This window comes from Gavialis gangeticus, unplaced genomic scaffold (assembly GCF_001723915.1).
Source record: "Gavialis gangeticus isolate Ggan-Ray unplaced genomic scaffold, GavGan_comp1, whole genome shotgun sequence".
NCBI lineage: Eukaryota > Metazoa > Chordata > Crocodylia > Gavialidae > Gavialis > Gavialis gangeticus.
In genome coordinates, this window is record NW_017729032.1 from 141,615,574 (window position 1) to 141,642,096 (window position 26,523).

The 26,523-nt window shown below is 38.2% G+C and overlaps 1 protein-coding gene across 2 annotated transcripts in view; it reads left to right on the plus strand.

Annotated features, from left to right (window-relative positions):
* Window positions 1-26,523, plus strand: part of CUL4A (cullin 4A) — a 74,972-nt gene that overhangs the window by 30,413 nt on the left and 18,036 nt on the right. Inside the window, exons 6-17 of one of the 2 annotated variants that reach the window (XM_019524114.1) lie at window positions 666-828; window positions 4,026-4,115; window positions 5,790-5,872; window positions 7,138-7,205; window positions 11,144-11,262; window positions 13,667-13,859; window positions 15,452-15,556; window positions 17,291-17,401; window positions 18,024-18,109; window positions 19,143-19,250; window positions 23,053-23,166; window positions 24,589-24,694. In XM_019524114.1, coding sequence (XP_019379659.1) covers window positions 666-828; window positions 4,026-4,115; window positions 5,790-5,872; window positions 7,138-7,205; window positions 11,144-11,262; window positions 13,667-13,859; window positions 15,452-15,556; window positions 17,291-17,401; window positions 18,024-18,109; window positions 19,143-19,250; window positions 23,053-23,166; window positions 24,589-24,694 — 1,346 coding nt within the window. The remainder of the gene's footprint in view (window positions 1-665; window positions 829-4,025; window positions 4,116-5,789; window positions 5,873-7,137; window positions 7,206-11,143; window positions 11,263-13,666; window positions 13,860-15,451; window positions 15,557-17,290; window positions 17,402-18,023; window positions 18,110-19,142; window positions 19,251-23,052; window positions 23,167-24,588; window positions 24,695-26,523) is intronic. The other variant, XM_019524113.1, reaches the window with a different exon arrangement.

The following is a 26,523-nucleotide window of genomic DNA, read 5'->3' on the forward strand; positions in this document are numbered from 1 at the left end:
AGGCGGGTTCTGGGACCTGCCCACCCACCTCTGACCCAGTGTGAAGCATTCCAGCATGCAGCTGAAAAAGGATGCCTAACACTGGCATAGCAAATTCAAACATTTTTTAATGAAAAAAAGCACATAAAATTAGATTGACTACTGTGACAATGTGGGAAGTTTATGTATGAATTTGCTATGCCAGTGTTAGGCATCCTTTTTCAGCTGCATGCTGGAATGCTTCACACTGGGTCAGAGGTGGGTGGGCAGGTCCCAGAACCCGCCTGCCGTTGCTGCTTCTTCAAAAGCCTCCTACCACCCAAAACCACCAGAGCCCCATCTCAGCAGGCTGGATCCAGTGGCTCCATGGCCCCCAGGCTTTAGATTGCCAATCCCTGATCTAATTTGTAGTAATATTCTTAATAACCTGCAAATAAGTACCTTTTGCCTTTTTACAGTTCAAGACACCAGTGCTAAAGAATTTATATAAACTGTTCAACAAGTTGTTAATTATTTGACTCCTGTACAACATTACATTTACATTTCATTATCAGGAAAAGTTAATAAAAGTTTCACAATTTTTTTTTCAAACTTAGATGTAACTTTTAAAAGTATGTCACTATCTTTGGGTCATGTCAATTAAACTATATATTTTTGAATGTATTAATTTTTCAATATTTGTACAGGGATATGGGGCTAGAACTTTTTAGAAATCACATTATTAGTGATAAATTAGTTCAAAACAAAACCATTGATGGAATCCTCCTCCTGATTGAACGAGAACGAAATGGTGAAGCTGTCGACAGAAGTTTGTTGCGAAGCTTGTTGAGCATGCTGTCTGATTTACAAGTAAGTATGACAAACTTAACAAATACCAGCTACACCTAAATGCAGAGATGCATCTTGAACCTTTCGTGATTCTTCTGTGTCCTGAAATAATAACTTTTTCCCCCTAATAAAGATGCACTTTCAAACTGCAACCATATTTTTTAGATCATGATTGGGTTTAGAACATTTGTACATAAATTGTTCAGTGAGGCTTTATAGCATAATTCGTTTTTATAGTTAGTGTTGAGAATTATGCTACTAAAAAAACAGGCCCAAGAACACAGCAGATCTCTTTCTGCATACCTGTAAATATGCTGATGTTCCAGTTCAAAGGACTTGTATAAAAGATGTGAATCCACCATCCACAGAAGTAGTTCTCTAATAATATACTGTACAGTAAAGTACTGTGGCCTGCATTAACATGCCTGTATGTTTTCTGGCTCTTTGTTATGTGTCATGTAGCAATGGCAGCACTGTGTTTAGCTATGAACTAAGTTGAATGACTTGCCACATAACTGTGAGGAAACTTAAATAGAAAGGCTCTTTTAGGTGGTAAAAGTACATGGCTGTACTAGCTGGAAAAAATCCTAGGAAAACCTCCATTTTAATCTCTATTAAAATCATTAAGGAATAGGAGTAGTTACTATATTTGATTTGCTTTCAATAAAATAAATTGGATTCTATTGATATACTTAATTCTATTTGTTTTTCAGTGTAATCATATTTGACAGCTTAACAAGGTATAAATTAATTCCATAACAAGAGATAAATGAAGGTAGGGCAGGGTGGCATCTTAAGGCACTTGTACGTTTGCTCTGAGGGTGGTGTGGGGTGCGGCACTTTAATTAGAGTAGCTCCGAGAGCTGCTCTAATTAAAGAGTCATCATGTCTTTTCTATCAGTGCTTCTACACTAAAAAATGGCAATGGAGGTGCTTGAACTAAAACTTATTCAACAAGCTTTAGCTCAAGCACCCTCACTGCCATTTTTAAGCATGGGGACACTGATACATGAGACCCAAGAGGCTGCTGGAGCGCAGCAAGTGCTGCACTCCAGCAAACTCGATTAATCAAATTCCAGTACATCCAAGCAGCCTCCACACTCATGTATAGGTGCCCTTAGAGACTAACTAGTTGGGAAAGACATAAGCTTTCATAGGCAACAACCTATTTTGTCTACTTCTTCTATCTCTAAAACCCTTTTTATAGACTGACTTGAATATGTCCTGGCCTGTTTATTTCTTATTCATTTGTTTTTGTATTGTCAGCAGAAGTTTGATGTACCTCTTAAATGATAGGCAACATCCTTGCATTAAATTATCATTGTAAATTGCTGCAGGCGAGACAAAGTTCACAATGGGAATTTTTCTTGCTCTTCCCTATACTGGGTTTCCACCCTGACTGGGAGAAGGTTGACTTTACTACCAGGCTTGAGGTTTTTAGCATAACAGCATCTTGCAGTGTTTTCCAGTTACTGGTCTGACTTCAAGTTGATGTTTTTAAACCTGGTGCTCATTAGAGGAGATTATTTTTCTATTTTTGCCTTAATTTAGTCACTTGTCTTATCCTAACATCAAGTGTGGCATTTGCAAAATGAATTTCCTCTTAGTCTAGATCCTGATGGATAAGAGCCTCTAACATAAAAACCATTGCCACATTTAAACAGCTTCTTAGCAGAGGCTCTAGGGACGGATTAGGACACGAATTCTGAGCAATCTCTAACTAAATGTGGTTTGTCTGTAACTTAATGGATTTAATTAGAATAAGCTTGAAATAAATTTTGTACTTTTGATTTGGGTAAATGTGATCCATCTGTTAGCATCCAGTCATGCTGTGTGCTCTGTGTGGGGCACCACTGAAATCATTGAGTCTTTTAGTAAATCATTTAGCATTGGTGTTCATAGTTTAATTGAATTGGTATTTAACATGGCTGGGGAAAGATAAGATGCTAGAGAAGACTAAGAGGAGAGGCAGGTAGTAAAAACCCAACCTGGTTCTTACAGTTCTTGCTAAACATCTTAACTGTCATTCATAATCCTCCGTATTGTGTCTGAAAATAAATGATCAAGGGGAAAATAAATAATCCCCTTGTTAGTCTCAGTTTCTAGTGAATAAAATAACCTTCTGTCAGTTACTTGCTTTGCATCACATCAAGTTCAGTGAATTCCCTAGCTATGGGTCTAGGTTGTGTGTTCATTCCCTCCCTTCTCCCCCTCCCCAAGCTCTCTTTGTTATTAGTCTTTATTGCTACATCACCTTTTTCATACTTGCCACATTTTTAAAGAGTCTAGGGTTTGGGGTTTTTGTTTGTTTGTTTTAGGATTAGTGATCTGCTCTGCTAACCAAAGCTGGATGTCATTCTTTTCTTAGATCCTTTTTCTAATACGTGTTTAGATATGACTCAGATTGTTTCAGAAACAGTACTTCAACCTCTATGTTAGGAATCCTAATCTAATCTAGGGGGTTTTTTCATGCCAGGCACTGAGTGTTTTACAAATTATTCAGTAAATACATACAGTGATTGTTGTTTCTCACTCATGCTAGCAGTTGTACTTGCTTATTGTATGAAAGATGAGTTATAGGTTTATATTTTGTTTGAACATAATGAGATTCCTGCTCATCTGCTTTTGTTAGGCAGTGAATTTCATAGTTGAGGACTAACTTGTTGCCCTTCTTGAACCCTGTCTCATTCAACAATAGGAATTGCTTCCAGGGAAGAGGAAAAGGAAAGTCCACCTTTCCTGCTATACCTCACCTTGTCATTGTGATCAGCCTGACCGATCACTAGATTTCTTGGATGAAAAATATTTTTCTTAACATGCTCCTGACCAGTTCAAGCATTTGACTGAAGAGGATGGCCTGTTTACATGCTGAAGTTGTCCTCATTTGTAGCAGTTACCTTTGCTACAGGGCTGCTGGCAGGAGGTTTGAACTAACCTGAATTAGGGTTCCATTACTGTGCTATTATATTGGCAAGTGAGCTAATTGATTTTAAAAGAATTAGACAACAAATCCATGATCAAAACACAATACTGGTGCAGTAGAGAAGCTTGTATTGCTCTTACTCATTCTGTGCCTGTTAAGAGAATAAACAAAGAATGTTATGATTCAGAGGGGTTAATCTGGCAGAATCATTGAAAGTATCACATATTGTATTTGTTCATCATAGCAACCGATGAGCTTTCTGAATAACCACATTTGTAATTTATTCCTTGCATAGGTTTACAAGGAGTCATTTGAACAAAAGTTTTTGGAAGAGACAAATTGTTTATATGCTGCAGAGGGCCAACGGTTAATGCAAGAAAGAGAGGTAAACACATACTTTGTAAATGCTAGGTTTTTGGTGGTAGCTGTGTTGGTCTAAGGAAATAGGCAGGCATGGTTCTTTGGATAGATGTGATATCTTTTATTAGACTGAGTAGCTGGAAAAAAAGTTCTTAGCAAGCTTTTGGGCACAATCACCCTTCTTCAGGCATAGGAAGCCTCTGCTGTTCTGAGACTCCAAAGAATGAGAGAAGCTAAAAGTATGACAGGATGTCACTGAGAATGTACATAGGTAGAAATTAGGTAAGCAAAAGGTAGAGCAGGGAAGGGAGGGGGGAAGAAAGCAGGGTGGGGGCAAAGTGGAGTCTGTATAGTCTCCCTTACTCACCTTTGGCTTCCCCTCCTCCCACATCTACTCAAAGAACCTTGTCTACTATGTAAATGAGCACTTTCACATTATTTAAAGTGCTATGGGAAGAACTGAATTTTTTATGTCAAATCATTGTCATGCATAAGAAGATAAGAGACATGTTAATGTTAAAGAACAGTGGGACCTAGGTCTGCCTTAAGATATGCCCATAAATGTCTGGATACTTCAGTGAGTGCTGCTTTGGTGTATCTGGGGCAAGAATTGGATCCCAGTTCACTTACATACCTTTAAGCATGCAATTAGAAGGGAGGAAGCATGGAAAAATGTTGTCTGCATAAAACCAAAGACTAGAAATCACAATAATAAAAACTTAAATGATATAGTCAGTATTACTTCACTGATAAAATTAGTGTGTTTAATATCGTTCTTATCTCTATGCTGAATTCTGAATTAAGTCGTTTAATGTTAAAAAAGGTATAATCACTCAATAGACTAAGGCAGTATTGTTTTTCTTTGTTAAGTTACAGTCATATAAGTGAGCCCTAAATTGTATAACAAAAGATATTAATATAAAATATTTGAGAGTGTCAGTATGGGGACTGCAGAAAATACTTCAACATCAAAATTGACTCACCACAACTATGCTGTGTCCTTAATGTGGTGTAGGTTGCCATTTTTCACTCTGTTTCTTGATGACTTCATCTTCAAAAACTTCTGGGTGGGAGAAACTGGTCTGAGAATTATGGAATTTGAAAACAGGGCTCTTACTGATTTTTCTATACCTGATGGAAGGTACGAAGAAAACTAAAGGACTGAGCCACTACTCTGTAAATATATGTATGCATGGTTTAAACTGTTTATTTGGGGCTTGAGTGACACACTTGTGTCAAAAGTGCACCTTTGCTGCATGGGGGCAGATAGGGTGTGGAAATTGTTGTAGTTGATGTGAAACAGATATGATGATAACCCCCTCAGGGTCTGTACCATAGTGTCTCGCCATTTAAGACTACAAGGCCCTCATTTTGGACTTCCGTTGTGTAAGCCAAATAAGTCCCTTATCTTAGGTCAATGTCATTTCAGCCCAAATAGTGACAATTTTAAATTTATTCCAATATATACATATTTATAATTTTATGAACATTCATGCTGTGTGCTGCTTTAACTCTCGGTATCAAATAATTTTGACAGTGCATATCGCTTAATTGACTTCTAGAATTATTCTGTCTCCTTTATTCTCTTATCATTGTGAGATCAGCACTCTTAAATATACAGTTTACAATAATCATCATGAAAAAAATGTCATCCTTAATTTCTTTAATTATTGAGCCATGTCATTATTTGTCTTGCTAGGTCCCAGAATATCTTCACCATGTTAGCAAGCGTTTAGAAGAAGAAGGTGACAGAGTTATAACTTATTTAGACCACAGTACACAGTGAGTACAAGTTATCTTATTATCACTGTAGGTCAACCAACTTCCCATCTGTTCATAAAGCAGTATCATTTTTGCAAAGAAAGCTGAATTATATTGATGGTGTCTGATGATTGACATCACCTGTCATAAATTCTGCTTTCTAAAGTCTTTTATTTTTTGATGATAAAAATAGGGAAGGATATTTTGAGTTATTTAGCAGTATAAAGTGTAATTATTGAAATATTTTAGTTATTTAATATATTACATGAGTTATCAGAACAGTTAAAATCAACATTTGTGCACTGATAATGACATTGTAGCTCAAACTGCTGGAGGGCAGAGAATTGCCTGTCTATTGAATCTCTCGTTAACGTTTTTCAAATTTTTCACTTAAAATAGCAGTCCATCTTTTTACCCGTCTTCTAGCCTATATATTCTAATTTTCTGGTTGTTATAATGGTGATTTTAAAATAAACTTTTCTCAATTCACATGACAAACTTATTCCTCACAGCCTTTATTATAGGACATATAAAATGCTTTCACTTGCATTATATGTTGCTGCATAAGATTCACATCACAAGATTTTAACACTAGGACTTGGTTCTACAAATGATTACTTGCAGGATAATTAATGTTTAATTCCACAATTATTCCTGCTGATACCAGCTTCGTGTACATGAGTAGTTCTATTAAGCCCATGCATACATATTTTCAGTTTATATAGAGTAACCTGGTGTCAGTGATTTCTTTCTACATATATAATGAATTTTGGCCGTCTGTGAAAGTTAAGGGACAAGTAGCTCTGCTAACACAACCTGTTTAACCTAACAAGAAGACTTTGCTTTTCAAACATCATTGATTTCCTATTCTCTACTTTAAGAAGCGTACCTCTGAAGTTGAAAATAATGAATTTTGGATTAAAATTTTGGATGAGGTTCAATTTTGAATCCCATGTGTAGTGTTTAGTTCAGAAGTGCCATTTTAGAAGAGTTTGTGTTTTTAAAAAGAGTATTGTACTTTTTGAAACTGTACAAACTTTTCAAAACATCTGAGAAGTTGTTAAGAATTACACAATCTTGCTTTTTAAAAAAAAATACCTGAATCTGTATTTCCATTTTTAATAGCATACATTTTGTGGTGTTTGGATTTATTTAAAATACAGATTGCACAGTTATAGGCATCTTCTTCCTGTAAAAATGGGAATATTCATACCTATGTGATGGTAGGAAAGTTATTTGGCTTGAGCCGTACAGTATTTCTAATATACCTTTTTTGCCCTACATAGGAAACCACTAATTGCTTGTGTGGAGAAGCAACTACTAGGAGAACACTTAACTGCTATTTTGCAAAAAGGTATCTGTTATTTGGCTCTTGTAATCTACCATTAATGACAGATTCTCAGAGTCTGGAATAATTGTGGATTGTACAACTGTTTCTTTAATAAAGAACATAGGCCATAGGCAACTCTGCCACAAAAAGAAAGCCAAGTAAAATTGGGCAAGCAGATTATATACAGGAAAACATGCACATGTTTTTAATTTTAGTTTTATGGAGGGTTTGGTTAAATATAGTTTTCTCATAATAAAATCTCTTAATGTGTATGGTCCTGGGATTAGCAGTCTCCTAAATTAATGTGTCCTGGGACTAGCAGTGTTTCTCAACCTTTTTTGTACCAGGACCAATTTGTAAACATTGATGGCCAGTCCCGACCCGGGCAGTGGGGGTTGTGTGAGACATGGGGGGCCCTAAGCAGCTGCTTGTACCCTGGAATTCTGGCAGCCTGCAAGGGAAAAGCCACGGGTTCCCACATTTTTGTCCTTTAAAGGAGAATCCATTTTTAAAGTTTGTTCTCAACACTTTTATATGGGTTGAAAAATGCTATCCTAAAGCAGTAGGTTTTCATGCATTATAATAATTACACAGCGCAGGTGACAGTTTCCCATGTACTTGTGGTTATGTATTTAAACAACTATATACTATCAAAGAGAGCAACATCCCAGTGGGGATATCTGTTTAAAGTAATGCAAAATATATTTTCCATACTTTGTTGTGTATCTCTGGCAATCTTAGATTTGTTGGGACATCAGTGCCTGCAATGTCCTCTTGCATTAAAAAAGTTTATAGGAACAGTCTTTTTCTTTGTTCTGCTGGATTTCTGGGCTTGATTGATATTCCCAGATCTTATAAATGCTTTATTCTCAGTCTCCCTTTCTGTCTGTGGCTCTGGATAGTTTTTAGGTTCTGGATCTTCTGGGAAGCTGATATCATGCCTCTTGTTTTCTTGTTTCTCTCCCCTCCTCTTTCTTCCTCCCCTTTTGTTCTTTCCTTAGCTTCCTCAAAATACAAATATACCTTTCTCAGAATGTCTGATGTTGACTTTTTTTGCTTCTCTACCTGGTCTGCGGGCCAGTTATCTGATTTGGTTCTGTGCGATTAGTCTGCCCCTCTCTCTCGCTTTCTCACTCTGTCTCTAATTCCTTTAGATTTCAACAGCTTTCTCATTTAGACCTTTAAATAATACTAACTGTTAGTTAACCTGGAAGTGACCAACTGCCACACACATTTCCAGAACCTGTTCCTTCTGTATCAGTCTTGTTCTCTGTGCAGAAGGCTTCCGCCCCCAAACTTCTGTTAAAATATGCCCCTTACATGAGTTACTTTCCAGCACTTTTCCTGTCATTCCAATCCCTGTCAGTGTATGATGCTGTTAGACAGGTTTGTGTAATAATCTTGTACTATATCTTATTTCTTTACTTACTCTTTTGTTCGCTTTTAAGGATAAATAATTCTTTAGTCTTCTGTCTTCCCTGAGGTGCTAGGGTTTTTTTTACTTTTTAACTTCAACATATTTAAGTGAATAAATAGAGTCAATCCACTGGCCTTTTTCAAAAGCAGTATGGATAACTAATAATTTTGTTGATAAACATCAGCAGAACCCATGTAATTACAAGCCTGTCTTGTTAAAGCAAGCACTGCTTAATGAACTTTCACAATTGTGTTTGTTGCAGACAATTGGGTCAGAAAAAATATGGGTTTTTTGTTTCATTCTAAACTCTTTCTGCATTCATAATATAGATTCACTGTCCATAAACATATGGATTTGTATATTACATAGTTTTTATGTTTATATTTTGAGATTGTTATATTTTAGATCAGCTTTCACTTTCTGTATCTGCACTTAAATTGAGTAAGTCTAACATCTATTGACTTACATAACTTTCTGCATTCATTTGATCTAGGAGCACATTGTAATCCACTTATAACATCCTAGTGTGCAGTGCAAGTAGAAGAAGACACTGCCTTTTGTAGGTTTTGTTCCTTAGGAGAAGGCATGTGATGTAGTCAGTTTGATAAAGGAAAAAAAAACCTTACAAGTGCAGGGTATGTATGAGAAACTTTTCTTCTTGTATTTTTACAACTGCCACTGACTAGATGTTGGTTGTTTTCATTGCGAGTATAACAAAGCATTCCAGGGCCACAGCAATGCTTTCAAGAAGTTGTGTGAAGTCTTCTTGTTCTAAAGGAAATTCCCATACCTTTCCTTTGCCTATCAAACTTGCAATAGAATATCCACACCAGTATGCACTTGGTCCAGGTATATGAAAGGGACACGCAGCTGCAAGGAACTTCATTTGGGCAGTAAAGAGCCAGAGTTGTGAGGTGATACAGAGCTATGGCTGGGCAGTGGTACAGAGATGGTGGTATGCAATAGCAGAGAGCCATATACAGCCAGAGAGTATCATGCCAATGCATGCCCCAGGCTCTTTACCACTGCATTGCCCCCTCATCTGTGCTGCCCGAATGTGACTGCATGCTGCTGCCTGCCTTTGGCTTTGCACTGCTGCAGGCCTCAGGCAATACCGACCAGCCACTGTTCCATGCAGCCATCTGAATGTGGATTGGTGTAGCCACTGGCCCCCAACTCCATACCTCTGCACAGCAGCATGGAGCTCTGGCTGGTCAACAGTGCCCAGGGCATGTGGCAGTGCAGAGCTGAGGGCACCAGACTACCAGTGAGCCAGACACAACAGTTCCACAGGCCAGATTCAGCCCTTAGGCCTTATGTTTGACACTGCTGCATGGGCCAGAAAAAGGAATGTTGTCATTGTATTTAACCCTTTACTTTTAACCAATAATACTGAAGAGAACACTGCAAACTATAATGATGTTGTTAAATGAAAGTGAACAGGTGAGTATGAAACTGATTTTCTTATACTATTTAGTCATTTGTTCTATTTGAACTAACTGGAAACTGTTGTGATGTGGCAGAGCATACTTTTCTTCATTTCTCATATCTCATCAAAAGAAACCCCAACTGATATATTTTCAAGAGACCATAATTTACCTTTTTTAGTTACCTGGATACTGTGTATTTCGCTGGGTATTTGAGAGTGTGGAAGAAACACTAAAGACTGAGAGCCAGTTTCACTTATGCTTTCTTGGCTGACATCTTGAATTGTTTTCCTCTATCTTATTTGGATGTTCCTCACCTTAGTATAAGTAGAATAAAGTATAACACACAATGGCAGTATTGATAAGATTAAGATGCTTTGTGCTTTCAGCAGGTAATCTGAAAATACAAGTTAGCAGTAATTTAAAGTAATCGTGAATCTTGAAATTTAATTGGACAAAAGCAAATTGGCAAGTAGAAATATTTGTAATATGTTAACATAATACAATTTATGAATGGAGTGGCATCTGCAATGTTGAAATTGTGTTGTCATGGGGAATATTAACAAAGGTAGAGGTGAACTATAGGAAAGAATTTGTGATGGTATGTATCAATACTACTTTATAGCAGATACTTTCTCTGTTCATAACACATCCTTAACAGAAAAACAAGGTTAACCACAGAAAAAACTTTCACAGGGTTTCACAGTGTACATTTTTTTACTGCTTGAAAACTTAGGTGGTTCAGTTGACTTAATATTCTGGCTTCCTTTAGAAAATTGTTAGATCCACAGATGGAAAAGTTTTACTAGAACTGTCATTATTAATAATAAAATACTTCACAGCAAGCCTGTAGTAGGCAGAACATGGTTGGAAAATGGAAGTACTTCAATCTACAATCATTTCTCTTTTTAATAATATGCCACAAATCATTTCAGGTAGTGTAAACATAGACATTTATCAATGCTGAACATAGCCCTTACATACAAAAGAAAGTCTAGTGTATTGGCTATAATGTGTTAATTTTGATTATTTCATAGAGCTCACAGATCCTCTAATTGTGTCTTTTAATTTTATTCTTACTACGCAAATAAAATCTATTTGTTGTTCTGGTTTTTTAGGGCTTGATAACCTGCTTGATGAAAACAGAATATCAGAACTTACACAGACATATCAGCTGTTCAGCCGGGTAAAAGGTGGGCAGCAGATCCTGTTGCAACACTGGAGTGAATACATCAAGGTATTACAAAATAATGCCTCTCAGTGGTCTCATTTATGATGTTTTCAGTAGAATGAGTGTTTGAGTGTTGAACAAGTAGGCAGGAGCAATAAAACACTCAGCTGTGTTCATCAAAACTATTTTAAACAGGTCTGTGGGTGTTTCGGTTGGTCAGTGCACCCATTTTGCTGAGCAGTATCCTGAAAGCTTGTGATGAAAAACTACAGCACATACATTTTGATTTGACATTCATATTTAGGAAATATTTTCTTTTCAGAACTGAAAATGAAATTTTATTTTGAAAAAAATAGAGCTGCATGGGATGTTAGAAAATGCTGAGCTATTAAGTTAGCTAAGTTTTGTGCAAAATATACAACTATTTGCTTAAGTTAGGCTTCAGCCTAACTTTGTGTCATATACACCAGTCACATTTGTAGAAAACCAGTGAAATATCAGTATGTAGTTGGTACATCCTTCAGCAGTGTTTAATGCAGATCATGTTGTGCTTTGTTTAACTGATATAAAAAGCAGCAGTTAACAGGCTAGATTCTTACCCTGTTGTTCTGAAAAATTCAATGAGTTATTTTTAAAAAAAATAAAACCAAGTAAAATGAGGTATTGGTTCCATTTTGCCAGGCACTCGACAAATATATAGCCCAAACAAGGTATATTTCCCAAAGAGCTTGCCAGCTACTTCTCTTAGAAGCTGCTAGCAATAAAGTTCTATACAAGAGATATGAAAGCACAACTTTATCTTGAATTCAGTAGCTCAGTTCTATATTTAACTGTAATTGCATATTAGCCTTGCTTAGTAGAATTGTTTTTACAGTTTAAAAAAATCTCCTGTCCAGCCTTCTTTGTAGACCTTTTACATTGTAGCTTTAAACTGGAGGTTGGGTGTATGATGGGAAGATGTTGCATTGAAACTCTTGGAACTCATATGTCTTATGTTGTGAGTCAGTATATGGAAAGACAGATCAGAAACCTAGCATTTTAGAAACTAAACTTGCATTATTACTGGTTGTAACCACTCTACAGTCTCGTCCCAGATGGGGGAAAGATTGAATAGTGTGGAAGATTTCTATATAGATAAGGTCCCTGATGACCCTGAATACTTGCACCAGGAGGAAATAAGTCCTGTGGTTAGAAGATCGAGTGAATGTTTGTAGAGGGAGAAGGACTAGCCCCTTGAGGAGTATTAGGGCAGAGGAAGTCAAAAGGAGTCTTGGGGGTAGGGGATGTGCCTAAAGGAAAATCAAGGTGTCTGAGTTCAGGTCCATAGTCTACCATAGACTGACTATCTGATTTAAGCAAGTTGCTTAGTCTCTCTGTACCATAGTTCTCCACCCATAAAATGGACTAGTCCCACTTCCCTAGCATAAATAAATAAATGTGAGGGTAAGACATGAAAGACTGTGAGGTGTCCAAGATTCCACAGTAATAGGAGGACCCATGTAAGTATGAGAGAGAGGTAGCTGTAACCAAGCCAGGGAGATTGTTGCGGGGCAGGGGAAGTAGCATGCAGTGCATGAAGGACTGTCAATGAAGTACTACTGTGGATAATGTAGTAGTAAGGGCAAAGTCTGAGTTGTTTTGCCTTTTTTGTTTATTCTCTTGTCACTGCTAAATACCTTAGCTGCAGTTATTGGAGAAATGATCTGTCTTTCTGCTGCCACTGCGCAGATAACCCTTGTTTTTACTTGATAAACTATACTTGTCTCTATACTTGTGACAGAAGCCAGATTCTAATGTTGCTACTTTTTAAATGCAATCAGTCAGAATATTGTCATATGGACTGATTTGGTAGACAATGGTATTATATCTCAATTGGACATATAGGCAAAGCAGAAACAAGATGGGATTAAAAGAAGATAAAGCGAGAATTCTGTCCCTGCAAAGCAGCAGCTTTTTTAAAACCTGGTGACAACTTTTTTTTTTCACTTTTGTAGCTTTCATTGACACGTAGAAAGCTTGGATCAGTCAGAAACAGCTAAATCATAACTGGCTATTTCTGCCAATAAGTAGAAATTCAGTGGACTTTAAAAAGGTCATGCAGATTTTTCCATTAGACTGAACATTCTTGCAACACTTTCCACATAATTTCTTTTACATGGTCATGTAGCTCTGTATTTAACTGTAAGTGCGTGTGTCATACAATCCATGTCTACTATGTAATTTTTTTTTAGTTTGTGTTTTAATGTAAATTTTAAACATTACTGTTTGAAATCCATGAATGTGTGTCCAGATTTTATTTTAAATTTCAATGCATCTCATCATTTTTGAAAACTTTCTTACGATTTCAGTTATCAAGCAGCTCTATGATATTTATTTTTCTAATTGTGAACTTTTGTAAAGATGTGCGTGTCTGTTGGGGGAGATAGGTAGCACTAAAGTATTTGATTATCAAAAGTGTTTGTTTTTACAGAATTTTGGGACAACAATAGTGGTTAATCCTGAAAAGGACAAGGATATGGTGCAAGAGCTACTAGATTTTAAGGATAAAGTGGACCATATCATAGAAGTGTGCTTTCAGAAAAATGAAAAATTTATAAACTTGATGAAGGAATCCTTTGAAACATTTATCAACAAGAGACCAAATAAGCCTGCAGAATTGATAGGTACAAAAATATTTTTCTGTAAAATATTTGTAAGACCTATAGAAAGTATGGTAAGATAAAGTTACTGGGTATGCTAGTGTAATAGCAGTGCAGTACTTAGCCTATTACAAGGCTTGATTTTGGGATACCAGGCTAATCTGGATGTGTCACAGGATCCAGGAAAAAGGTTGGGTGTGTTGTGTCAGGTGTATGTTCATTCTCCTGAAGGAGCCTGTCAACTCCTGCATCCTGCTTATTACATTGCGAGTGATGCTAACAATTGCTTAGAAAACCACATGTCCACTTTCCAGAAGTGGAGGAAGTAGCTAAAGGAATGGAATAGCTAGTACAAAAAGAATTATAACTGTTTCTTGAGAACAGTCTAGATGCTTTATGAATGAGGCTTATATTGGTAATCAATTCTCCACTTGCTACACAGAGTGGCAGCCCAGATTTGTGATAAGACCAACATCCCTTCAAAGGAAGTAGTACCTCCCCGTCTCACCTCAGGGCTGAAGTTTGGAGACCAGTAAAAAGCACTAAATTATAGGGAGGCTATCTTTATATAGAAGATGGTTGTTAAGGACCTCAGAAATTAGGAAGAGGAAAGCCTTAATCATTTAGTATCTATTAATGTACTTGTAATGGCAGTTAGCCATGTTAGTCTGAAATTATGCAGAAGGAGTTAGGTTATAAGTGCCACACTGCCCTATTAATGTACTTGAACATGTTTTGAAATAAGTAATATAAGGGCAGTTCCAAGGGTGACATACAATGTTTTAGCTGTGTTGATTTCCGTTCCGTGGAGCTATGATAGTTTACACCGGCTGGGGGGGAGGGGCAGACCTCCAATTTTTCTCCATAGTACATTCTTTTGTTTTCGCCTGCTCAATAGGATTAATGGTGTCTGTTAAAGGCAACCTTATATAGAAAGAATAAGCTTATACCATTTGCTATATGCAAAGCAGCAATATGGATTTGCTGCTATTCATGTGTTCTGTAGCCTCTGCTGTTACAATGGTTTCCTTCTCCATCCCACTGTCATACAATTTGGTAGGTATTAGTAGAGAGAGATTTGTTTGACTTTTTAGATCCTCAACTAAGATCATGGCTTACTCCTATTTCTTTCTGCCATTATCAAGCTACTAACTTGAAAGCATCGCTTCTGTTTAAGTTTTGGCCAGAGCAAGAGGTGTACGGTAAAGGTCTACAAAAATACAGTCCTCTTCGTGTTGTTTGTTTTTTGTGTCTCATATAATACATTCATATACATTTGTACAATTCCAAAGCATTGTGTCTCAACGAGTAACACTCTTGCACTCTTGTAGTGAACATAACATAACATAAAAATTTGAGAGTGTATTAATTTTAAAGCTTTTGTTGTATTCATCTTTTTCTTGGTCAGTTCTGTGACATTTTTCCACTAGTAACGCAGTATTTTAGTATAATTCCACTGAATGTAGGGGAGGGACAACTGATTATAAAATATAAACTTTTGGCACTTTACCCATATTTTAATATATATATATAGCAATATTGGGAATGAAAATACTTAAAACAGTGCTTTTAAAGTGATTTTGTTTTTAAGCTCTTCAACTTTTTATTTATTGTAGCAAAATATGTGGATTCAAAGTTGAGAGCTGGCAATAAAGAAGCAACAGATGAAGAGCTGGAAAGGATACTTGACAAAATCATGATAATATTTCGATTCATTCATGGTAAGAATACACATTTAAAAATACATGTAATGAGAATTTGATCTTCCTTGCTGCTCACAGCATTGTCCATCAATTTTGTGTATATTAATTCCAGTAGTATGGCCCAGTTACATGTTTGTTTAGAGTCTCTGGCTTGGGACTAAAAATGATGCCAGTGGTAATTTTGCACAGTAATCAAGGGTTGACCCCTAAGGAGGGAGACACAAAGCTCATTGGTAGATTTCCTTCCTGTCCTTCACTATCACGCTTGCTCTTACTTCCTGGATAGAGTATATCAGAGTCCTACATGGAGTGGTTTGTTTTTTTCTTCCCCAACTCCACCCGTAGACAAGAGTGCCAGTAGAGGGTGCGTAGTAGCACTGAGAGGATAACACTAAAGCATTTCACAGCTTATTGTAGTGCACTTCCCTAAAATATGTCAGTATCAAACACTTCATACAGGTGGGGGAAGTAAGCAGGACTGTCCTCTTTTACCTTTATTTGCTCATGTGGTAAAGCTTTTCCCTCAGAATCTAGAAGAATTACAGTATTACAGGATTTACACAACAGTCATTGATCATAGAATAGCACCATTTGCAAAATGATTCTTTTTGCCTGAAAAACAGCAGAATCCTGGTAAAAGCGTTGAATAAAGTGCATGACTTGGGGCTTTTTCTGGCTAAGGGATTTGATCTCTGCAATTCTGAAATGTTAAATATGAAGCTGTCACTATTTCTGCTGTTTTACATTATTTTTTGTACTTCAAATTTTGATCTTGGTTTTTTTAGTTAAACTAATATTCTTATGTGAAATCTAGTACATAGATAGTAACAGGACATTAACCTTTAAGAACACATGTTTCTCAGTACTCAATCTCTGGGCCTGGGACCTTTAAGAATGGGCATACATGGGCTTGTATTCAACAGGTGTTCTGCATATAATGTACAAACTGGGAGGCTTCTAAACATTTCCTGCAATTTTTTAATTCTCTCTCCTACTGATAGTGTCTAAGTTAAAATAGCCTAACATTTACTGCCAGACTTCTTTTCCAGTAGGAAAGAGGTCCTGGAAGAGACCAGAAACAGTTTAGAAGACTCTTGGGCAGGAGATAAGGCATTCAGCTGTGTCAATGTTACGTTCTTCTTGACAAGATCCAGGGAAGAAATATAAAAGGGTCTCAGACAGGAACATTCTGAGCAACCAGGGACTATCCTGAGAGTGAGAACCCCTGCTATCTGAGAGTTGAAATTACATTATAGCATCTCTGAACCAAAGGCTAAATAAACCCTGGTGGTATCAAGGGGGAAAGATTTGAGGAAGCCCTTGTGCAAGGCATGGGCATTTGTTTAACGTATCTGTTTCATAGAACCATGTGCAGGCCCTGGTGAAAAGGGTGTAGAAGCCTGAAAAAGCATGAACAAAAGGGGTTTCCCCATAATATGCAGGAGACCAATTTGTATAATAATGAATCAGAACCCAGAGGGAAAGATTCTGTTTTTGGATGATTGTGGCTGATTGCTGATGACCTGAGGAAGAAGGAAGGCAGCAACTGCATCTGGACACTAGAAAATAAAACCCCAATGCATTAAAAAGAAAATCCAAATAAATAAAAAAAAAACCAAACCATTGTAAGCATACTTTTCTTTGCAGCTCTATAGTGAGAGTTGTTCCATTGATCAGGAAGTAAAACGAAAGGATGCTTCTGTAGAACTGAATATGCTTGATTTCTTATTTTCATTTTTTGTTTCCATACAGGCAAAGACGTGTTTGAAGCATTTTATAAGAAAGATTTGGCCAAAAGACTGCTGGTTGGAAAAAGTGCTTCAGTAGATGCTGAGAAATCAATGTTGTCAAAGCTTAAACATGGTGGGCATCCGCAAATGTGTTGATTTTTTTTTTCTACCTGTAATTTGCAAATCTGAGTCCTTATTCTGTATTTAAAAAGTGACAAGCCAGATAAGAGTTGAGCACCCTATGGCTCCACTGTTCTCTTTAAGAGCTGCTGATTGCTGTGCTTTTGGAAATGTGGCCAGGTCATTTAGGTACCCATTTCAAAATCGGCCTCCAGAGTGGGAGTTAAGCACTTCTTAACATCTCACTCAGCAGTCTGCTTAAAGTTTAAACCTTAATTGCTTGTTCTGCGTGGGCATTTTTACGTGTGTGTGTGTGTGTGTGTGTGTGTGTTTTGCAGGTGCTTAGAAAAGTACCTGGTGCTGCAATTTCATGCACTTGTATAAGTGGCGAAATGCACATCAGCGCTGAGAAAATGGCAGCAACATGCTTTTGAACTAAGACACTTTGGAGGTGGTTTAGTTCAAAAGCACAGTCACCATTTTCTGCACACTGACACTCATTTTGCCATTTTGCTCAGTGCAGTTCACCTCAGCTTGCATACGGAGTGGCACATCTCCAGCATGTCTCTGGGAAAAAAAAAAAAGGTATGTGTATAGATGCCCTGTCTGGAATCTTTGCTTTTATTTTGTGACAGAATGTGGTGCTGCTTTCACTAGCAAACTGGAAGGCATGTTCAAGGATATGGAACTGTCAAAAGATGTCATGGTTCAGTTTAAGCAGGTATGTTTCACTTTGGTTGCATATATGCACAATCAGTTTTGCAATAGTGAGGATGATATGTAGTCTGAACTAAACTTTGACAAAACAGGTTTTGAGCAGATTCTGTTCATAGTTCAGTGCATCTCCTGAGAAATCATGTGAGGTAGTTTCATTTGATTTTTTTTGCTTCAGTTCTGTTAAAAAAGCCTGAATGTATTATTGGAGCAATATGTAAGATCGTATTTTTGGAGCAACATGTAACACCCATTTTATTGGAGCAATATGTAAGATCATTTTAACACCATGTTTTTTCATGTGATAATTATTGCTAGGCTCTGACCAGTTCTGAGTGTGAGTGACCTGCATCTGTTGACAGAATGTTTCAGTTTTATTCATGCTGTCTGACTATATAGCCCAAGCTCCTTCTGTGCGTACTTCTTTCAAAATCATGGCAATATGTAGCTTTTTAACACATGTGGAATAAAAATATACCATATTTTGATGTTACTGTGTTTGCGCTGACTTAGAGAGGGATTTTTTTGGTTTCTTCAAATTCTTTTGACTTTAGAGTCACTTAATGAAAACTCTCCAGCATGCACTTTTATTGTTAACTTTCTTGTCTTTTTGTTCCAAGCTGTTCTCTGTGTTCTGAATTGGCTAGATATATAAAGTGTTTCTCAGATGCTTTGAGAGAGTAGTAACTGGAGCTTTTCTGGGTGAACCCATCACCTACAGAAAACTCTTCTTGCTACTATCCATGACCTGTTGCTAAAGTCAGCATTAAATAGATTCAGAGCTATATGTTTCCTAGGGTAGGAATTGTGCTCAGAGACACTTTTTATAAGAAGCATTAATACATTCAGTTTCATCTTACAGTTAGATCTATATCTATAATGAATTACCAAAATAATTAGCTGTTCAAAAACTACAAGGATCACTTAGTAACCAAAAAGACATATTGATTTACTACTTCTGTATTTGTTTGCTGTTGGGAATAATTAATAAAAGGATTTTTAGCAAGATTTTTTTATGGTCATTTGGTTTTCCATTTTAGTATGTACAGAACCAGAGTGATCCAGGCGGTATAGACCTGACAGTAAATATACTAACTATGGGATACTGGCCAACTTATACCCCCATGGAAGTTCACTTAACTTCAGAGGTGAGTCTTTGAATTCTTCTTCTAAAATGTATTATGAGGGGAAAATAGCAGTACCTCTACTAGTGTTGCTGTTACATACTTTGTTACTCTTTTTGGAAGTAAATTAGAAAATTACAAAAACTAAGGGATAGGACTTCGGGAGGACAGGGTGTCACAACATTTATTCCCTCTTCCTCTCCTTTTTCTTTAAACATACTTGAATATTGGCAAATACTAATTTTTTAAAATGAAACATCCTATGTGTGGGTTTTGTTTTAATATAAACTAAAACAGTACAGCTACTCCCTTATACTAAGGTTGGTGTAAAATAAATAGTAATATGGGATAGATGGCTGACAGTAATATTTTTCCATCAGTTTTTGAGTAGTTCTGGTGTGTCTGGTTTGGAGCACAAACTTTTAATTGAGCAGAGAGATGATCATGGGTTACAGGAGTTATACTGCCTTTTACTGGCTAGGTTTGACCACATTACACTCCAGAAATCAAATTCTACTGCATATATGTAAAGTGGTTAAGACTGATTTGTTCCTTGAAATTTCTAAACGTGTCAGTTGTGCTGATTTATTCTTCCAGACCTTGCTGAACATCTTGCATAGTTTGAGGAAATTGCACAAAACACAGTCTTTGGACAGAGTATAAACAAAATGGCTGCTGAAGCTGCTGTTATCAAATCTCAAAATACTTGAGCCCTAGGGGAAGGTGTTTATGGGTTTGGGAAGTGGGAAACAATGAGTTTTAAATTCTTTTGGCTGGTGTTAAAAATTGTTTACACTTTATTGTTATCTTGTACTAAGAAGTCTATTGGTAACTGTAGAGAGGGAAGCAAGTATAAGCCATTATTTGTGACAGAGAGCACAAAGTCATGTCTGGCACTAGAAATGAACATGGGTGAATAGAATATGGGTCTGTAATATGACAGACTCAGGATTCATCCGCTTAACCATAGTGCCTCTCACCATCTGCAAGAACTGAATTGTATTATGTGGTGTGTGCAGTAGAGTTATGCCTGGACATGTAAACCTTTCCTTCTACTGCCTGGTCCATATAATATAACTACCCACTACTATTGCTGCCAGTTGCCATTTTAAATTCTAATGGAAGAGGTATGCATTGAGGCTCTGTAGGGCTTGGGCTCAAATTCTGGTGACCTACCTAAACAAGGAAATTAATTTCACGTGTATGTGGTGTGGTGTGTTTCGTTATTTTAAAACAAATAGTTGTATTTACAAAATTGTGTACCAAAAACAGATTAAAGTATTTTTTTAAGTTGCAAAGTTAAGCATTTGGTTGTTAGAAAATGAAAAAATGGAGGTTGTCTATCTAAACTTAATTCTGTCCACCTGATGATTATGAATTTTGATACAATTTGTAAAGGTGATAAGGATGACATGCCATTTTTCCCCCTGAGATCCTTACCTCATTCCATGCAATAGCTCTTTAAAAAGGCAATGTATATAAAGGTGTTGCTCATCCTAAAAAGAGGATGTTTTCAAGTTGGTATGTTTTGGAGTAACTAACGGCATTAAATTTCAACCCTACAATACCATGTTTTATTGCATACAAAACTTCCCCAAATAAGGTACCCCTCTTGTTTTTGTAAGGCAGAATGAAGAAAAAAAAGATCTTTCCTTAATACTGGTAACTATGGTATTTTTCAGGGAAAACACAGGTAGCTGCATATGCAGGGAAGCAAAACAGTGTGGCTATCTGTTAGCCCCCTCAGCCGAACTCCTTTTCTTGTTGAGCTGGGCTGGATGGGCAGCCAGGGGAAAAAGATAGTGTCCACAGCCAGCAGCTAAGGAGCCCCCCATGCAGCATGTACAACATTACTTTCTCTCCCCCCTCCCTTCCCCCCCCCCAGCAGAGGCTTTGTATGGTAGAAACTGCTGAGACTATATTTCCTTACTTACAATGCACATCCCAATTTCCAGCAGCTGATTTTTGGAGGAAAAAATGGTGCATGCTATATGCCAGACAATATGGTAAAGGGACAGGGGTGTTTTTTTAACCCCTAAAGAGGCCTTCGATACAGTATCCCACCCCATACTGGTGAACAAGTTAAGAGGCTGTGACTTGAATGATTACACAGTCCAGTGGGTGGCAAATTGGCTAGAGGGTCGTACCTAGAGAGTGGTAGTGGACAGGTTGGTATCAACCTGGAAGGGAGTGGGTAGTGGGGTCCCGCAGGGCTCGGTCCTTGGACCGATACTCTTCAGTGTCGTCTTCAGTGACTTGGGCAAGGGAGTGAAGTGTACTCTGTCCAAGTTTGCGGATGATACAAAAATGTGGGGAGAAGTGGATACACCGGAGGGCAGAGAGCAACTACAGGCAGACCTGGACAGGTTGGACAAATGGGCAGAAAACAATAGAATGCAATTTAACAAGGAGAAATGCAAAGTGCTGCACCTAGGGAGGAAAAATGTCCAGCACACCTACTGCCTAGGAAATTACCTGCTCGGCAGCACGTAAGCGGAAAGGGATCTCGGAGTCCTAGTGAACTCCAAGATGAACATGAGTCATCAGTATGATGAAGTCATCAGAAAAGCTAACTGCACTTTATCATGCATCAGCAGATGCATGACAAACAGAACCAAGGAGGTGATACTTCCCCTCGATTGGGCACTGGTCAGACCGCAGTTGAAGTACTGCATGCAGTTTTGGGAACCACACTTCAAGAGGGATGTGGATAACCTGGAGAGGGTCCAGAGGAGTGTCACACGTATGGTTAAGGGCTTGCAGGCCAAGCCCTATGAGAAGAGACTAGGGCATCTGGACCTCTTCGGCCTCCACAAGAGAAGGGTAAGAGGTGACCTTGTGGTTGCCTATAAATTCATCATGGGGGCGCAGAAGGGAATTGGTGAAGCTCTACTCACCAAGGCACCCCTGGGAGTCACAAGAAATAATGGCCATAAACTAGCAGAGAGCAGATTTAGATTGGACATTAGGAGGAACTTCTTCACAGTGAGAGTGACCAAGGTCTGGAATGGGCTCCCAAGAGATGTGGTGTTCTCCCTTACCCTGGGGGTCTTAAAGAGGAGGTTGGATGGGCATCTGGCTGGGGTCATCTGAACCCAGCACTCTTTCATGTCTATGCAGGGAGTTGGACTCTATGATCTATTGAGGTCCTGTCTGACCCTAACATCTATGAATCTATGCTAATCAGGGCCCAAAAATGACTAGTATTGGCATTTGATTTACAGGATGGAAAAGCATTCTTATCTTCATCCTTCTGGATCTTTTCATCAGGAGTTGTCCATTGGTGTCAGATACTTGATGGAACTGAAAGACTTTTATCTCTCCACTGACTGCTCCTCAGAAAGGTGGAGAAATGCAAAATTTTGGAAATAGCCAGGGCTTCTATTAGGAAAACAAATCAAATTTAAGACTTTGGACTAGGGCAAATAGTAATCAGTACAAGACTGGAGTGAGGCCTTAAAGCATGCTTTTTTCCTCTGAATGTTTAGGTGCGGGGACAGACTATAGCAGGGCTTAGGAGGAGAGCTGTCCTTTTAGTGTGCTTTTTACTCTTTTGGTAGAAATTTTGTTTTTAACTTCATTAAAATATATTTAGTTTTAGGGAAACTATATGAATTGCAAGTAGCTGTGTTTGAAATCAAGTTTTATTCTATTTAAACAGGTACCAAGGAAACCACAGTTTGGCCCTTGATATTTAGTTTTATGTGAACTTGAATCTTGAAGTACTACTTATATGAACCTAGCAAACTGTTTCTGTGAAAACCGATCTCCTAAATTACATTGGTACAGCATAAATAAACCTTTTTTGTTACTTCTTTGCTTATAGATGGTTAAGCTTCAGGAGGTGTTTAAGACCTTTTACCTTGGAAAACACAGTGGTAGAAAACTTCAGTGGCAAACCACTTTAGGACAAGCTGTCCTGAAAGCAGAGTTTAAGGAAGTATGTTCACTTATTTAATGCTTTACCTGCTGCTTCTAAATTTAAATAATTTATTTGTCTTATATTTTTAATTAATAAAGCACCATTTGCTGAGGAAACTAAAATCCGACTATGGTTTTCTGTTGTATGTTCTTGTAATATGAGTTTTCTCTAGCCACATTCCTACATAGCAACAGTATGTAACATCTTTCAGCATAGACTGTGTCAAAAGGAAGTGTCATTCAGTGATGATAAGAGAAACTTATAACAGGTTGGAAACCAACAGAAGAGAGTAGGGATTTTTTTCAAAATGTATTTTGGAGGCCCACTGTTGTAACGGTGAAGCCTTCTGTCATTTCAAAACTGTACTGAAAGGTTATCAGTGGTGTAACCTAATGAATGTGTTTAAAATTTAAATGCTGGTTGAATTTCTAAGGTATCAAATAGCTTAAATGTTGGTTAACATTAGCTTTTGTTCTGTCTGATGGGATCACTAGCAACAGAATTTCATTGTATCAGAACAAAAGCAAAATTCACTGTCAGTAGTAACTAGGTATAAGTGCAACATTTAGATCAGTTTCAGTTGATAGCTGACATACAATATTTGTATCTATTTGTAGATCTCGTATTAATCTGCCTTGCCTATTTTAGCTGTATCTTGCTTCTGTTAAATTTACTGTGGCTGCAAAATTGCCTAAATCAGTGATCTCCAACCTTTTTATGGTGAAAATCACTTTTTGTAAGTCAGGGGCACCCCAGGATCTATCACCCCCTGCTCTGCCCCTCCCTCCACTTCCCAGACAAGCTGCCTGGGCTCTGACCCCACTCACCCACCCGGGCCCAGGTGGCAGGGGGCGTGGATCAGCCCAGCCACGTGTGTCCTGCCGCTCCCAGTCATGGAGCCTCTAACAGACTAAGATTGACTGTCAGAAGCTTCGTGATCAACCAGTCAATCGAGATCCATTGGTTGGTGACCATTGGCCTAAATTTAAAAAAAAATCCAAAAAAATTCTTAAATTTAAACTAGATGCTTTCTACTGAGATCCTTTCTGCTAAATTGCTTATCTCTGTTAAATAATACAGGGTAAAATACTGCCCCCATTGAAGTTAGTAATATGACTTCTGTGTACTTCAGGGGAGTCAGCAATTTACCTGTTACATCTGAAAACAAGACCTAATGGACTGTTAAGGGAACACTGAGTCCATAGTAACCTGTTGGATTTTCACTGCACTACCAATGTAGAGATTAGGAATTTCTATATTTTTGCTATGGCTGTGTGTTTCCAGGGAAGCATATGCTTCATGATAACATTCATTTTTCCTCATCTTGAAGGTATTTCTTATATTATTTCTACAACGCAGAGTTTTTTAATGTTTGAGATTGTATAGATTAAAAATTTATAGTCTGAATGTTAACTTGGATTGTTTTTATTTCATTTGTAGGGAAAGAAAGAGTTTCAAGTATCACTCTTCCAGACATTAGTACTGCTTATGTTTAATGAAGGAGATGAATTCAGTTTTGAAGAAATTAAAATGGCTACTGGTGTAGGTATGAAAAAGTATATTTTTTTCTTCATAACTTTGATATAGTTTCTGTGTATGATTCTGGATCATAGGAAAATAGGGCTGAAAGGGACCTCATGAGGTAATGTAGTCCAATGCCCTGCTTCAGATTGCATCATTCCTGACTAAACCATGCCAGTCAAGTTGTCACAGGCACAACCTAGATGTGAGATGTCAGCATTAAGGACACAAGCCCGGGAAGCCCAAGAACAAAAGGTAATAATACTGTGAATATAAGAGCTGAAACCAAGAGTCAACAAACAGAACTAAACAGGATCATGAGCTGAAGGGACCATAATACCAGGTGTCTGAGAGCTGAGAGAGCCAAGTCAGGAACAAGAGCATTCCAGGATGGGAGGAGGGCCAGGCAGGAACTAGAAAGGATTTAGGTAGGAGGGAGGCATAGGTTCAGACTAAGCAAAGGTACAGGCAAGAACAAAACAAGGATTCAGGCAGGGAAGAGACAGGTGCAGGTTAGGCAAGGATTAGGCACAGTTTAGGCAGAAGCAAGGCACAGATGCAGGCTAGGAAGGGGGCAGCAGGAACTGGAGATCAGGAACCAGATTGGGACACTCCAGGATCAGGAACCAGGACTAGGAATCAGGAACTAGGACTAGGAATTGAGAAACAAGAGTTCTGAGACTAAACAGAAGAGGAAGTCTGGGTCGACAGCCCCCAGAGCACTGTAGGGGCTGCTACTTATATGTAGCAGCCACAACCAAACACATTAACAGGGCCAGCTGAAGGCACTCATGCAGCTGACAGCTGATAGCCAGTCCTACACAGGCAACCAGAGAGAGCTGGGGGCTTGCCTGCCTACCTGCTGCTCTAGCTTCTGACACAAGAGTCTGTCCAGCCCAAAGGTGCCCAAGATATGGCACACAGAATTTTTATCCAGCCCACAGATGAAATGACCAGAAGTTTTTGGTGATGGGAGAGCAGTGGCAGTGTTAATTGCTGGAGCTCCAGGAGTTGTGGTAATTGTCACTGCTACTGCTCAATTCTGCTGCCAAGTTTCCAGACTGGTGGGGATGTCTGTGGGCCAGATGATGCAGTTGCACATGCTGGATTACACCAGTGAACCAGCCCCACATGCCAGATCATGGCCATGGGGTTGGGTGATTTAGTCACCGCTGGTCTAACCCAGCATTTCTCAACCCCTGGGTTACAACCCAAAACTCGGTCACAAGAATATATGAAAGGGTTGCAAACAAACTTTAAAAATGGATTCTCCTTTAAAGAAGAAAAATGTGGGAAATGGTGGCTTTTCCCTTGCAAGCTGTCAGAGGTTTCAGCCTGCAAGGGGCTGCTTGGGGGCCCTCCATGCCCCACGCCTTGGGGGACTGTGGCAGGGGAGTGAGGGGCACTGGGTTGGGATTCTCCATTGATGTTTACAAATGGGTCCCGGTACAAAACCAGTTGAGAACCACTGGTCTAACCTGTTATTGTATTTCCAAGCATATGGATTCCACAGCTTCTCTAGGTAGCCTGGTTCAATGCTTAACTACCCTCATAGCTGGTAAATTCTTCCTTATCTGTAAACCAAGTATCCTCTGCTGAAGTGTGAGGCCATAGCTCCTGGTCTTGTCATTTACCAGAAAAAAGAAAACTCTTAACTCCATCCTCAAAATAGCCCTTCAGGTATTTGAAGACTATTATCAAATACCCATTCAGTTTTGTCTTCTCCAGATTAGTAATTCTAGTTCTTTAGGCCTTTTCTCATAAATCATTTTTTCTATGCCTCTATTAATTTTTTGTCATGCTGTCCTGGATTCTTTCTACTCTTATCTACGTTTTATCTGGATGTGAAGGTTT